The sequence below is a fragment of the Pecten maximus genome, chromosome 2 (assembly GCF_902652985.1).
Source record: "Pecten maximus chromosome 2, xPecMax1.1, whole genome shotgun sequence".
Classification (NCBI taxonomy): Eukaryota; Metazoa; Mollusca; class Bivalvia; order Pectinida; family Pectinidae; genus Pecten; species Pecten maximus.
Window position 1 is genome coordinate 246,119 of NC_047016.1, and position 15,951 is coordinate 262,069.

Here is a 15,951-nt window from a genome sequence, read left to right on the forward strand (position 1 = left end):
TTTATAACAGTAATAATTGTTACTGTTTAATACACAGTCGAGTTCGTTATAACAGTAATTAACTGTTACTTTTAAAAACACAGTAGAGTTATTTATAGAAGTATTTAACTGTTATAGCCAGTAACATACATTTTTTATAGCTGTTATTAAGAATTCCTTTAAATACTAGGAATTGGTGTTATATCGCTGATTTGTGCTGCCCTATACAGGTCCCGGCTGTACAATATAGATTAAGAATATCTCTGAGGTAACTATTGTTACATGTATTGACCAGATAATGTTAATGAGATTTACAATATATAAGTTAAATTTGATATTACATACCTGATAATACCTTTCACAGTCTGTGGTTTGTTTGGGTTGTACGGAAGGCAGATTCTTTTCGCCCCCTACAATGGCAGTTTGAACCATTACATCTAGGAATAATGCATATGTTTCAGAGGTCAAAATCAACAGCCTAGAACATCATCAATCCTTAGATATGGTATTACTTACCGACTTCTGCCACAGAATTGCACGATATTGAGGTACGTTGTGATTGTTAGCATCCGTTACGATGACAGACAGCAGGTAGGGTTCTTTTTCAGAGTCCATCCCCGCATAATTCTGGTGTACTATAGCATGAATAGGTATATAAATAAAACGACGACCGAATGTATGCATATATATATATATAACACAGCTAAATATATACATTTGAACCTAAACAAACACATGATCTAACGTCATCACAAATATCGAAACAAAGTCTTGTAATACAATTCTTGGTTGACGTCAGGGCAAACTGAAACATTGCCCTTGTGGACGGTATATTGAGTACCACAATGAAAACATTGCCCTTGTGGACGGTATATTGAGTACCACAATGAAAACATTGCCCTTGTGGACGGTATATTGAGTACCACAATAAAACACTGTCCTTGTGGACGGTATATTGAGTACCACAATAAAACACTGCCCTTGTGGGCGGTATATTGAGTACCACAATAAAACACTGCCCTTGTGGGCGGTATATTGAGTACCACAATAAAAGCACTGCCCTTGTGGAAGGTATATTGAGTACCGGAATAAAAACATTGCCCTTGGGGACGGTATATTGAGCACCACAATAAACTTGTGGACGGTATATTGAGTACTACAATAAAAACATTGCCCTTGTGGACGGTATATTGAGCACCAAAATAAAGCACTGCCCTTGTGGACGGTATATTGAGTACCGCAATAAAAACACTGCCCTTGTGAACGGTATATTGAGTACCACAATAAAACACTGCCCTTGTGGGCGGTATATTGAGTACCACAATAAAACACTGTCCTTGTGGGCGGTATATTGAGTACCGGAATAAAACACTGTCCTTGTGGGCGGTATATTGAGTACCGGAATAAAACACTGTCCTTGTGGGCGGTATATTGAGTACCACAATAAAACACTGCCCTTGTGGACGGTATATTGAGTACCACAATAAAACACTGTCCTTGTGGGCGGTATATTGAGTACCGGAATAAAAACATTGCCCTTGTGGACGGCATATTGAGCACCACAATAAACTTGTGGACGGTATATTGAGTACCACAATAAACTTGTGGACGGTATATTGAGTACCACAATAAAAGCATTGCCCTTGTGGACGGTATATTGAGCACCACAATAAAAACACTGCCCTTGTGGACGGTATATTGAGCACCACAATAAAAACACTGCCCTTGTGGACGGTATATTGAGCACCACAATAAACTTGTACACGGCATATTGAGTACCACAATAAAAGCATTGCCCTTGTGGACGGTATATTGAGTACCGCAATAACAAACGTTGCCCTTGTGGACGGTATATTGAGTACCGGAATAAAAACACTGCCCTTGTGGACGGTATATTGAGCACCACAATAAACTTGTAGACGGTATATTGAGTACCACAATAAAAGCATTGCCCTTGTGGACGGTATATTGAGTACCACAATAAACTTTTAGACGGTATATTGAGCACCACAATAAAAGCATTGCCCTTGTGGACGGTATATTGAGCACCACAATAAAAACACTGCCCTTGTGGACGGTATATTGAGCACCACAATAAACTTGTACACGGCATATTGAGTACCACAATAAAAGCATTGCCCTTGTGGACGGTATATTGAGTACCGCAATAAAAAACGTTGCCCTTGTGGACGGTATATTGAGTACCGGAATAAAAACACTGCCCTTGTGGACGGTATATTGAGCACCACAATAAACTTGTGGACGGTATATTAAGCACCACAATAAAAGCACTGCCCTTGTGGACGGTATATTGAGCACCACAATAAACTTGTACACGGCATATTGAGTACCACAATAAAAGCATTGCCCTTGTGGACGGTATATTGAGTACCGCAATAAAAAACGTTGCCCTTGTGGACGGTATATTGAGTACCGGAATAAAAACACTGCCCTTGTGGACGGTATATTGAGCACCACAATAAACTTGTAGACGGTATATTGAGTACCACAATAAAAGCATTGCCCTTGTGGACGGTATATTGAGTACCACAATAAACATTTAGACGGTATATTGAGTACCACAATAAAAACATTGCCCATTGCAGTTTATTGTATACATTTTACACTTTTAGGCTGGCGTTAGAAGTCCTAACGGACAGTTTATTGTATACATTGTACAATTTAAAGCTGACGTTAGAAGTCCTGACGGACATTTAATTGTATACATTGTACAATTTAAGGCTGACGTTAGAAGTCCTGACGGACATTTTATTGTATACATTGTACAATTTAAGGCTGACGTTAGAAGTCCTGACGGACATTTTATTGTATACATTGTACAATTTAAGGCTGACGTTAGAAGTCCTGACGGACATTTTATTGTATACATTGTACAATTTAAGGCTGGCGTTAGAAGTCCTGACGGACAGTTTATTGTATATATTGTACAATTTAAAGCTGACGTTAGAAGTCCTGACGGACAGTTTATTGTATACATTGTACAATTTAAGGCTGACGTTAGAAGTCCTGACGGACATTTTATTGTATACATTGTACAATTTAAGGCTGACGTTAGAAGTCCTGACGGACATTTTATTGTATACATTGTACAATTTAAGGCTGACGTTAGAAGTCCTGACGGACATTTTATTGTATACATTGTACAATTTAAGGCTGACGTTAGAAGTCCTGACGGACATTTTATTGTATACATTGTACAATTTAAGGCTGACGTTAGAAGTCCTGACGGACAGTTTATTGTATACATTGTACAATTTAAAGCTGACGTTAGAAGTCCTGACGGACAGTTTATTGTATACATTGTACAATTTAAGGCTGACGTTAGAAGTCCTGACGGACAGTGTATACACTGTACAGGATAACGTTAGCCGTTATTAGGGTAAACTATCAATACGAGATGTTATACATTACTATGTTATTGCTAACCATGGTGATATTATCGTTTTATATTGTGTACCTACATTTTCCAAGAAAGTACTTGAAATACCATCGGGTGTGAAACTCGGGATTCTCAAGGTGGATCGGACTGTTGAGTGGACTTGATACCGACTGTTGATAGAAACAATAATCTATAACGACATGTAAATAACTTTTCTATTAATCTTATATTGTTATAATGGTTTACGTTCCTTCTCCATTTTATATCTCTTTTATCCATTAATAGAAAACATCAATACAGATCATTGGAAGATAACGCTAATAGTGTATACATACAAGATAATACTAATAGTGCTTACATACAAGATAATACTAATAGTGCTTACATACAAGATAATACTAATAGTGCATACATACAAGATAATACTAATAGTGTATACATACAATATAATACTAATAGTGTATACATACAAGATAATACTAATAGTGTATACATACAAGATAATACTAATAGTGTATACATACAGATCATTAGAAGATAATACTAATTATGTATACATACAGATCATTGGAAGATAATACTAATAGTGTATACATACAAGATAATACTAATAGTGTATACATACAGATCATTGGAAGATAATACTAATAGTGTATACATACAAGATAATACTAATAGTGTATACATACAAGATACTAATAATAGTGTATACATATAGATCAATGGAAGATAATACTAACAGTGTATACATACAAGATAATACTAATAGTGTATACATACAAGATAATACTAATAGTGTATACATACAAGATAATACTAATAGTGTATACATACAAGATAATACTAATAGTGTATACATACAAGATAATACTAATAGTGCATACATACAAGATAATACTAATAGTGCATACATACAAGATAATACTAATAGTGTATACATACAAGATAACGCTAATAGTGTATACATATAAGATAACGCTAATAGTGCATACATACAAGATAACGCTAATAGTGTATACATACAAGATAATACTAATAGTGTATACATACAAGATAATACTAATAGTGCATACATACAAGATAATACTAATAGTGCATACATACAAGATAATACTAATAGTGCATACATACAAGATAATACTAATAGTGCATACATACAAGATAACACTAATAGTGTATACATACAAGATAACGCTAAAAGTGTATACATACAAGATAATACTAATAGTGTATACATACAAGATAATACTAATAGTGTATACATACAAGATAACGCTAATAGTGTATACATATAAGATAATACTAATAGTGTATACATATAAGATAATACTCATAGTGTATACATACAGATCATTGGAAGATAATACAAATAGTGTATACATACAGATCATTGGAAGATAATACAAATAGTGTATACATACAGATCATTGGAAGATAATACTAATAGTGTATACATACAGATCATTGGAAGATAATACATGATAATATTATGATAATTTATAACAGTAGTCAGGATAATTTAATGATAATATCATTATAACTTATAACAGTAGTCAGGATAATTTAATGATAATATCATGATAACTTATAACAGAAGTCAGGATAATTTAATGATACTATCATTATAACTTATAACAGTAGTCAGGATAATTTAATGGTAATATCATTATAACTAATGATAGTAGTCAGGATAATTTAATGATAATATCATGACAACCATAATGATCTGAAATCCGTTACAAAAGCAATATCAGTATTCTCTAACCTACTATACAGGTTCAGACTAACAATGACCCGTACGAATACAATGTTTGATAGCGTTCTCCTTGGGTTAGTATTCATATCCACCATTCTGTTTCATTTGTACCACCTTAGACAATGATTACAAGGTCCTGGTAACATGCCAAAGTCTCAAGTATATCATTTAGAAAAATATTTGTAACAAAGTAAACCAATCTACTTTTGAAGTGATGTTTTGACATTAAAGTAGTATTGTCAGTATTATCATATTTTCTAGGCTGTAGTATTTAATATCAAGTGTGTTGTACTTTGGGACACTGACAAGACTCTGACGTCACAACATGATCAGCTTCCGGAGTATCTTACGTTAAGGGTCGTATATATAGGAGAATAATGTTGAATTTTAAACACGAATACCTATCAACAGATTAAAAAAGAAAATTAAAATAAAAAACAAAAACAAAAAACAAAAAAAACCAGTCATGTGATATACTAAAATGTTTGTTTGGAAATGCACTTTCTTCCAAACACAAATAATTTGCAATAGTATTTAGTCGAGTTGTCAAACTGTCCATATTCTAACGTGATATCTAAGGTCTACTAAAATTGAAGTCGTGTCAACAAACTGTCCATATTCCAAGGTATTATTTTAGGATCTACTAAAATTAAGTCGAGTTGTACCAAATTCTAACGCATAATTTTAGGATTCACAAATATTTATTTTGTTTCGTTAAAATATTCTGGATTCTAATGTATCATTATTGGATCTTTTTAGATTTGGGTTGCATCGGTAAACTGTTCCGAATTCTAACCTGTCATTTTATGATATACTGAGATTTGGGTCGCGTCGTTAACCTGCTCAGAACTCTGACCTATTATTTTACGATCTACTCAGATTGAAGTCGTGTCGTCAAACTGTCCCGAATTATACGATTTATTAAGATTTAAACAGTCAAACTGTCCCAAATCCTAACGGATCATTATACGATCTATTAAGATTTAAACAGTCAAACTGTCCCAAATCCTAACGGATCATTATCTGATCTACTTAGAATTAAATCGTGTTGTCAAACTGTCCAGTAATATAATGTACCTCTTTGGGATCAACTAAGATTGATGTCGTGTTGTCAAACTGTCCAGTAATCTAATGTATCACTTTAGGATCAACTAAGATTGATGTCGTGTTTTCAAACTGTCCAGTAATATAATGTACCACTTTAGGATCAACTAAGATTGATGTCGTGTTGTCAAACTGTCCAGTAATATAATGTACCACTTTAGGATCAACTAAGATTGATGTCGTGTTTTCAAACTGTCCAGTAATATAATGTACCAATTTAGGATCAACTAAGATTGATGTCGTGTTGTCAAACTGTCCAGTAATATAATGTACCACTTTAGGATCAACTAAGATTGATGTCGTGTTGTCAAACTGTCCAGTAATATAATGTATCACTTTAGGATCAACTAAGATTGATGTCGTGTTGTCAAACTGTCCAGTAATCTAACGTACCACTTTAGGATCAACTAAGATTGATGTCGTGTTGTCAAACTGTCCAGTAATATAATGTACCACTTTAGGATCAACTAAGATTGATGTCGTGTTGTCAAACTGTCCAGTAATCTAATGTATCACTTTAGGATCAACTAAGATTGATGTCCTGTTGTCAAACTGTCCAGTAATCTAATGTATCACTTAAGGATCAACTGAGATTGATGTCGTGTTGTCAAACTGTCCAGTGATCTAACGTATCACTTTAGGATCAACTAAGATTGATGTCGTGTTTTCAAACTGTCCAGTAATCTAATGTATCACTTTAGGATCAACTAAGATTGATGTCGTGTTGTCAAACTGTCCAGTAATCTAATGTACTACTTTAGGATCAACTTAGATTGATGTCGTGTTGTCAAACTGTCCAGTAATCTAATGTATCACTTTAGGATCAACTAAGATTGATGTCGTGTTGTCAAACTGTCCAGTAATATAATGTACCACTTTAGGATCAACTAAGATTGATGTCGTGTTGTCAAACTGTCCAGTAATCTAATGTATCACTTTAGGATCAACTAAGATTGATGTCGTGTTGTCAAACTGTCCAGTAATCTAATGTATCTCTTTAGGATCAACTAAGATTGATGTCGTGTTGTCAAACTGTCCAGTAATCTAACGTATCACTTTAGGATCAACTAAGATTGATGTGGTGTTGTTAAACTGTCCAGTAATATAATGTACCACTTTAGGATCAACTAAGATTGATGCCCCGTTGTCAAACTGTCCAGTAATATAATGTACCACTTTAGGATCAACTAAGATTGATGCCCCGTTGTCAAACTGTCCAGTAATATAATGTACCACTTTAGGATCAACTAAGATTGATGCCCCGTTGTCAAACTGTCCAGTAATATAATGTACCACTTTAGGATCAACTAAGATTGATGTCGTGTTGTCAAACTGTCCAGTAATATAATGTATCACTTTAGGATCAACTAAGATTGATGTCGTGTTGTCAAACTGTCCAGTAATCTAACGTACCACTTTAGGATCAACTAAGATTGATGTCGTGTTGTCAAACTGTCCAGTAATATAATGTACCACTTTAGGATCAACTAAGATTGATGTCGTGTTGTCAAACTGTCCAGTAATCTAATGTATCACTTTAGGATCAACTAAGATTGATGTCGTGTTGTCAAACTGTCCAGTAATCTAATGTATCTCTTTAGGATCAACTAAGATTGATGTCGTGTTGTCAAACTGTCCAGTAATCTAACGTATCACTTTAGGATCAACTAAGATTGATGTGGTGTTGTTAAACTGTCCAGTAATATAATGTACCACTTTAGGATCAACTAAGATTGATGCCCCGTTGTCAAACTGTCCAGTAATATAATGTACCACTTTAGGATCAACTAAGATTGATGCCCCGTTGTCAAACTGTCCAGTAATATAATGTACCACTTTAGGATCAACTAAGATTGATGCCCCGTTGTCAAACTGTCCAGTAATATAATGTACCACTTTAGGATCAACTAAGATTGATGTTGTGTTGTTAAACTGTCCAGTAATATAATGTACCACTTTAGGATCAACTAAGATTGACGTCGTGTTGTCAAACTGTCCAGTAATCTAATGTATCACTTTAGGATCAACTAAGATTGATGTCGTGTTGTCAAACTGTCCAGTAATCTAACGTATCACTTTAGGATCAACTAATATTGATGTCGTGTTGTCAAACTGTCCAGTAATCTAACGTATCACTTTAGGATCAACTAAGATTGTTGTCGTGTTGTCAAACTGTCCAGTAATATAATGTATCACTTTAGGATCAACTAAGATTGATGTCGTGTTGTCAAACTGTCCAGTAATCTAATGTATCACTTTAGGATCAACTAAGATTGATGTCGTGTTGTCAAACTGTCCAGTAATCTAATGTACCACTTTAGGATCAACTAAGATTGATGTCGTGTTGTCAAACTGTCCAGTAATCTAATGTACCACTTTAGGATCAACTAAGATTGAGGTCGTGTTGTCAAACTGTCCAGTAATCTAATGTACCACTTTAGGATCAACTTAGATTGATGTCGTGTTGTCAAACTGTCCAGTAATCTAACGTATCACTTTAGGATCAACTTAGATTGATGTCGTGTTGTCAAACTGTCCAGTAATCTAATGTATCACTTTAGGATCAACTTAGATTGATGTCGTGTTGTCAAACTGTCCAGTAATCTAATGTATCACTTTAGGATCAACTTAGATTGATGTTGTGTTGTCAAACTGTCCAGTAATCTAACGTATCACTTTAGGATCAACTTAGATTGATGTCGTGTTGTCAAACTGTCCAGTAATATAACGTATCACTTTAGGATCAACTAAGATTGATGTGGTGTTGTCAAACTGTCCAGTAATCTAACGTATCACTTTAGAATCAACTAATATTGATGTCGTGTTGTCAAACTGTCCAGTAATCTAATGTATCACTTTAGGATCAACTAAGATTGATGTCCTGTTGTCAAACTGTCCAGTAATCTAACGTACCACTTTAGGATCAACTAAGATTGATGTCGTGTTTTCAAACTGTCCAGTAAAATAATGTACCACTTTGGGATCAACTTAGATTGATGTCGTGTTGTCAAACTGTCCTGTAATATAATGTATCACTTTAGGATCAACTAAGATTGATGTCGTGTTGTCAAACTGTCCAGTAATCTAATGTATCACTTTAGGATCAACTAAGATTGATGCCCCGTTGTCAAACTGTCCAGTAATATTACGTACCACTTTAGGATCAACTAAGATTGATGCCCCGTTGTCAAACTGTCCAGTAATATAACGTACCACTTTAGGATCAACTAATATTGATGTCGTGTTGTCAAACTGTCCAGTAATCTAATGTATCACTTTAGGATCAACTAAGATTGATGTCGTGTTGTCAAACTGTCCAGTAATCTAACGTATCACTTTAGGATCAACTAATATTGATGTCGTGTTGTCAAACTGTCCAGTAATATAACGTATCACTTTAGGATCAACTAAGATTGATGTGGTGTTGTCAAACTGTCCAGTAATCTAACGTATCACTTTAGAATCAACTAATATTGATGTCGTGTTGTCAAACTGTCCAGTAATCTAATGTATCACTTAAGAATCAACTAAGATTGATGTCCTGTTGTCAAACTGTCCAGTAATCTAACGTACCACTTTAGGATCAACTAAGATTGATGTCGTGTTGTCAAACTGTCCAGTAATCTAACGTACCACTTTAGGATCAACTAAGATTGATGTCGTGTTTTCAAACTGTCCAGTAAAATAATGTACCACTTTGGGATCAACTTAGATTGATGTCGTGTTGTCAAACTGTCCTGTAATATAATGTATCACTTTAGGATCAACTAAGATTGATGTCGTGTTGTCAAACTGTCCAGTAATCTAATGTATCACTTTAGGATCAACTAAGATTGATGCCCCGTTGTCAAACTGTCCAGTAATATTACGTACCACTTTAGGATCAACTAAGATTGATGCCCCGTTGTCAAACTGTCCAGTAATATAACGTACCACTTTAGGATCAACTAATATTGATGTCGTGTTGTCAAACTGTCCAGTAATCTAATGTATCACTTTAGGATCAACTAAGATTGATGTCGTGTTGTCAAACTGTCCAGTAATCTAACGTATCACTTTAGGATCAACTAATATTGATGTCGTGTTGTCAAACTGTCCAGTAATCTAACGTATCACTTTAGGATCAACTAAGATTGTTGTCGTGTTGTCAAACTGTCCAGTAATATAATGTATCACTTTAGGATCAACTAAGATTGACGTCGTGTTGTCAAACTGTCCAGTAATCTAATGTATCACTTTAGGATCAACTAAGATTGATGTCGTGTTGTCAAACTGTCCAGTAATCTAATGTATCACTTTAGGATCAACTAAGATTGATGTCGTGTTGTCAAACTGTCCAGTAATATAATGTATCACTTTAGGATCAACTAAGATTGATGTCGTGTTGTCAAACTGTCCAGTAATCTAACGTATCACTTTAGGATCAACTAAGATTGATGTCGTGTTGTCAAACTGTCCAGTAATCTAATGTACCACTTTAGGATCAACTTAGATTGATGTCGTGTTGTCAAACTGTCCAGTAATCTAATGTACCACTTTAGGATCAACTAAGATTGATGTCGTGTTGTCAAACTGTCCAGTAATATAATGTACCACTTTAGGATCAACTAAGATTGATGTCGTGTTGTCAAACTGTCCAGTAATCTAATGTATCACTTTAGGATCAACTAAGATTGATGTCGTGTTGTCAAACTGTCCAGTAATCTAATGTACCACTTTAGGATCAACTAAGATTGATGTCGTGTTGTCAAACTGTCCAGTAATATAATGTATCACTTTAGGATCAACTAAGATTGATGTGGTGTTGTCAAACTGTCCAGTAATCTAACGTACCACTTTAGGATCAACTAAGATTGACGTCCTGTTGTTAAACTGTCCAGTAATATAACGTACCACTTTAGGATCAACTAAGATTGATGTCGTGTTGTCAAACTGTCCAGTAATCTAATGTATCACTTTAGGATCAACTAAGATTGATGTGGTGTTGTCAGTGCTACTATCGTCAAACTGTTTCGAATTCTAACGTGTATCATTTCCGGATCTACTAAGATTGAAGTGGTCTTGTCAAACTGTCCTGAACTCTATGGTATCATATTAGGATCAATAGAATTAAGTCGTTTTGCCAATGTTATGATCGTCAAACTCTCCCGAACTCTATCGTATCATTTTAGGTTCAACTAAGATTTAAATCGTTTCGTAAAAGTCATAACCATTAAATTGTCCGGAACCTTAACAGATCATTATAGGATCTACTAATATTGAGGTCGTGTCGTCAAACTGTCCCGAGTTTGAACGTATCATTTTCGGGATCTACAAAGACTTGAGCCGTGGTACAATTACGCGGATTAGTATGGTGTCAATTGTATAGTAACTTTCTAATTGTTTGATTATCTCCGTATCACCTCTTCTCCTTCTCTCTCCCCGGACTCCAATCGAAACCTCCCAGCACATTGGCTTGACGAATCTCCATCTACCGTGGTCAGCTGTAACAAAATATCACAGTCGCTGTACATTACAGATTTGTACGATAACATTCTTATCACACAAACAGGTTATCACAATCTTGTTTGTTTTCCTATATCGGCTCAAAAAAAGCTGGTCAAAGGACGGTAATCAAATAGGTATAAGGTTCGTTTATAGTTCGGTACAATTATTGGTCATAGCGTACAAATGTATAAGAAATGTGTGGGTCATTACAGAAGTACAGACGGTCATATCTGGTGTGGGTTATTACAGAAGTACAAATGCGTATATCTGGTGTGGGTTATTACAGAAGAACAGACGTGTATATCTGGTGTGTGTTATTACAGAAGTACAGACGTGTATATCTGGCGTGGGTCATTACAGAAGTACAGACCTGTATATCTGGTGTGGGTTATTATAGAAGTACAGACGTGTATATCTGGTGTGGGTCATTACACGAGAACAGACGTGTATATCTGGTGTGGGTTATTATAGAAGTACAGACGTGTATATCTGGTGTGGGTCATTACAGAACTACAGACGTGTATATCTGGTGTGGGTTATTAGAGAAGTACAGACGTGTATATCGGGTGTGGGTCATTACAGAACTACAGCCGTGTATATCTGGTGAGGGTTATTAGAGAAGTACAGACGTGTATATCTGGTGTGGGTTATTACAGGAGAACAGACGTGTATATCTGGTGTGGGTTATTGGAGAAGTACAGACGTGCATATCTGGTGTGGGTTATTACAGAAGTACAGACGCGTGTATCTGGTGTGGGTTATTACATAAGTACAGACGTGTACATCGGGTGTCGGTTATTACAGGAGAACAGACGTGTATATCTGGTGTGGGTCATTACAGAAGTACAGACGCGTATATCTGGTGTGGGTTATTACAGAAGTACAGACGTGTATATCTGGTGTGGGTCATTACACGAGAACAGACTTGTATATCTGGTGTGGGTTATTACAGGAGAACAGACGTGTATATCTGGTGTGGGTTATTACAGAAGTACAGACGTGTATATCTGGGGTTATTACAGAAGTACAGACGTGTATATCTGGTGTGGGTCATTACAGAAGTACAGACGTGTATATCTGGTGTGGGTCATTACACGAGAACAGACTTGTATATCTGGGGTGGGTTATTACAGAAGTACAGACGTGTATATCGGGTGTGGGTTATTACAGGAGAACAGACGTGTATATCTGGTGTGGGTTATTACAGAAGTACAGACGTGTATATCTGGTGTGGGTTATTAGAGAAATACAGACGTGTATATCTGGTGTGGGTTATTACAGAAGTACAGACGGTCATATCTGGTGTCGGTTATTACAGAAGTACAGACGTGTATATATGGTGTTGGTTATTACACGAGAACATACGTGTATATCTGGTATGGGTTATTACAGAAATACAGACGTGTATATCTGGTGTGAGTTATTACAGAAGTACAGACGGTCATATCTGGTGTGGGTCATTACAGAAGTACAAATACGTATATCTGGTGTGGGTTATTACAGGAGAACAGACGTGTATATATGATGTGGGTTATAACAGGAGAACAGACGTATATATCTGGTTTGGGTTAATACAGAAGTATGGATGTGTATATCTGGTGTGGGTTATTACAGAATTACAGACGTGTATATCTGGTGTCGGTTATTACAGAAGTACAACTGCATATATCTGGTGTGGGTTATTACAGAAGTACAAATGCGTATATCTGGTGTGGGTTATTACAGAAGTACAGACGTGTATATCTGGTGTGGGTCATTACACGAGAACAGACTTGTATATCTGGGGTGGGTTATTACAGAAGTACAGACGTGTATATCGGGTGTGGGTTATTACAGGAGAACAGACGTGTATATCTGGTGTGGGTTATTACAGAAGTACAGACGTGTATATCTGGGGTGGGTTATTAGAGAAATACAGACGTGTATATCTGGTGTGGGTTATTACAGAAGTACAGACGGTCATATCTGGTGTCGGTTATTACAGAAGTACAGACGCGTATATCTGGTGTGGGTTATTACAGAAGTACAGACGTGTATATATGGTGTTGGTTATTACACGAGAACATACGTGTATATCTGGTATGGGTTATTACAGAAATACAGACGTGTATATCTGGTGTGAGTTATAACAGAAGTACAGACGGTCATATCTGGTGTGGGTCATTACAGAAGTACAAATGCGTATATCTGGTGTGGGTTATTACAGGAGAACAGACGTGTATATATGATGTGGGTTATAACAGGAGAACAGACGTATATATCTGGTTTGGGTTAATACAGAAGTATGGATGTGTATATCTGGTGTGGGTTATTACAGAATTACAGACGTGTATATTTGGTTTGGGTTATTACAGAAGTACAGACGTGTATATCTGGTGTGGGTTATTACAGAAGTACAGACGGTCATATCTGGTGTCGGTTATTACAGAAGTACAACTGCATATATCTGGTGTGGGTTATTACAGAAGTACAAATGCGTATATCTGGTGTGGGTTATTACAGAAGTACAGACGTGTATATCTGGTGTGGGTTATTACAGGAGAACAGACGTGTATATCTGGTGTGAGTTATTACAGAAGTACAGACGGTCATATCTGGTGTCGGTTATTACAGAAGTACAAATGCGTATATCTGGTGTGGGTTATTACAGAAGTACAGATGTGTATATCTGGTGTGGGTTATTACAGGAGAACAGACGCGTATATCTGGTGTGGGTCATTACAGAAGTACAGACGTGTATATTGGATGTGGGTTATTACAGAAGTACAGACGGTCATATCTGGTGTCGATTATTACAGAAGTACAAATGCGTATATCGGGTGTGGGTTATTACAGAAGTACAAGTGCGTATATCTGGTGTGGGTTATTACAGAAGTACAGACGGTCATATCTGGTGTGGGTTATTACAGAAGTACAAATGCGTATATCTGGTGTGGGTTATTACAGAAGTACAAATGCGTATATCTGGTGTGGGTTATTACAGAAGTACAGACGTGTATATCGGGTGTGGGCTATTACAGAAGTACAGACGGTCATATCTGGTGTCGGTTATTACAGAAGTACAAATGCGTATATCTGGTGTGGGTTATTACAGAAGTACAGATGTGTATATCTGGTGTGGGTTATTACAGGAGAACAGACGCGTATATTTGGTGTGGGTCATTACAGAAGTACAGACGTGTATATCGGGTGTGGGTTATTACAGAAGTACAGACGCGTGTATCTGGTGTGGGTTATTACAGAAGTACAGACGTGTATATCGGGTGTCGGTTATTACAGGAGAACAGACGTGTATATCTGGTGTGGGTCATTACAGAAGTACAGACGCGTATATCTGGTGTGGGTTATTACAGAAGTACAGACGTGTATATCTGGTGTGGGTCATTACACGAGAACAGACTTGTATATCTGGTGTGGGTTATTACAGAAGTACAGACGTGTATATCTGGTGTGGGTCATTACACGAGAACAGACTTGTATATCTGGTGTGGGTTATTACAGGAGAACAGACGTGTATATCTGGTGTGGGTTATTACAGAAGTACAGACGTGTATATCTGGGGTTATTACAGAAGTACAGACGTGTATATCTGGTGTGGGTCATTACAGAAGTACAGACGTGTATATCTGGTGTGGGTCATTACACGAGAACAGACTTGTATATCTGGGGTGGGTTATTACAGAAGTACAGACGTGTATATCGGGTGTGGGTTATTACAGGAGAACAGACGTGTATATCTGGTGTGGGTTATTACAGAAGTACAGACGTGTATATCTGGTGTGGGTTATTAGATAAATACAGACGTGTATATCTGGTGTGGGTTATTACAGAAGTACAGACGGTCATATCTGGTGTCGGTTATTACAGACGTACAGACGTGTATATATGGTGTTGGTTATTACACGAGAACATACGTGTATATCTGGTATGGGTTATTACAGAAATACAGACGTGTATATCTGGTGTGAGTTATTACAGAAGTACAGACGGTCATATCTGGTGTGGGTCATTACAGAAGTACAAATGCGTATATCTGGTGTGGGTTATTACAGGAGAACAGACGTGTATATATGATGTGGGTTATAACAGGAGAACAGACGTATATATCTGGTTTGGGTTAATACAGAAGTATGGATGTGTATATCTGGTGTGGGTTATTACAGAATTACAGACGTGTATATCTGGTGTCGGTTATTACAGAAGTACAACTGCATATATCTGGTGT

The 15,951-nt window shown here is 36.4% G+C and overlaps 1 protein-coding gene across 1 annotated transcript in view; it reads right to left on the reverse strand.

The window, feature by feature from the left end:
- The window catches only part of LOC117344096 (GTPase-activating Rap/Ran-GAP domain-like protein 3), a 135,525-nt gene that overhangs the window by 94,393 nt on the left and 25,181 nt on the right, over positions 1-15,951 (reverse strand). The window contains exons 3-6 of the mRNA XM_033906748.1: positions 11,642-11,722; positions 3,462-3,549; positions 496-614; positions 325-389 (exon numbers count right to left, since the gene is read on the reverse strand). Coding sequence (XP_033762639.1) covers positions 325-389; positions 496-614; positions 3,462-3,549; positions 11,642-11,722 — 353 coding nt within the window. The remainder of the gene's footprint in view (positions 1-324; positions 390-495; positions 615-3,461; positions 3,550-11,641; positions 11,723-15,951) is intronic.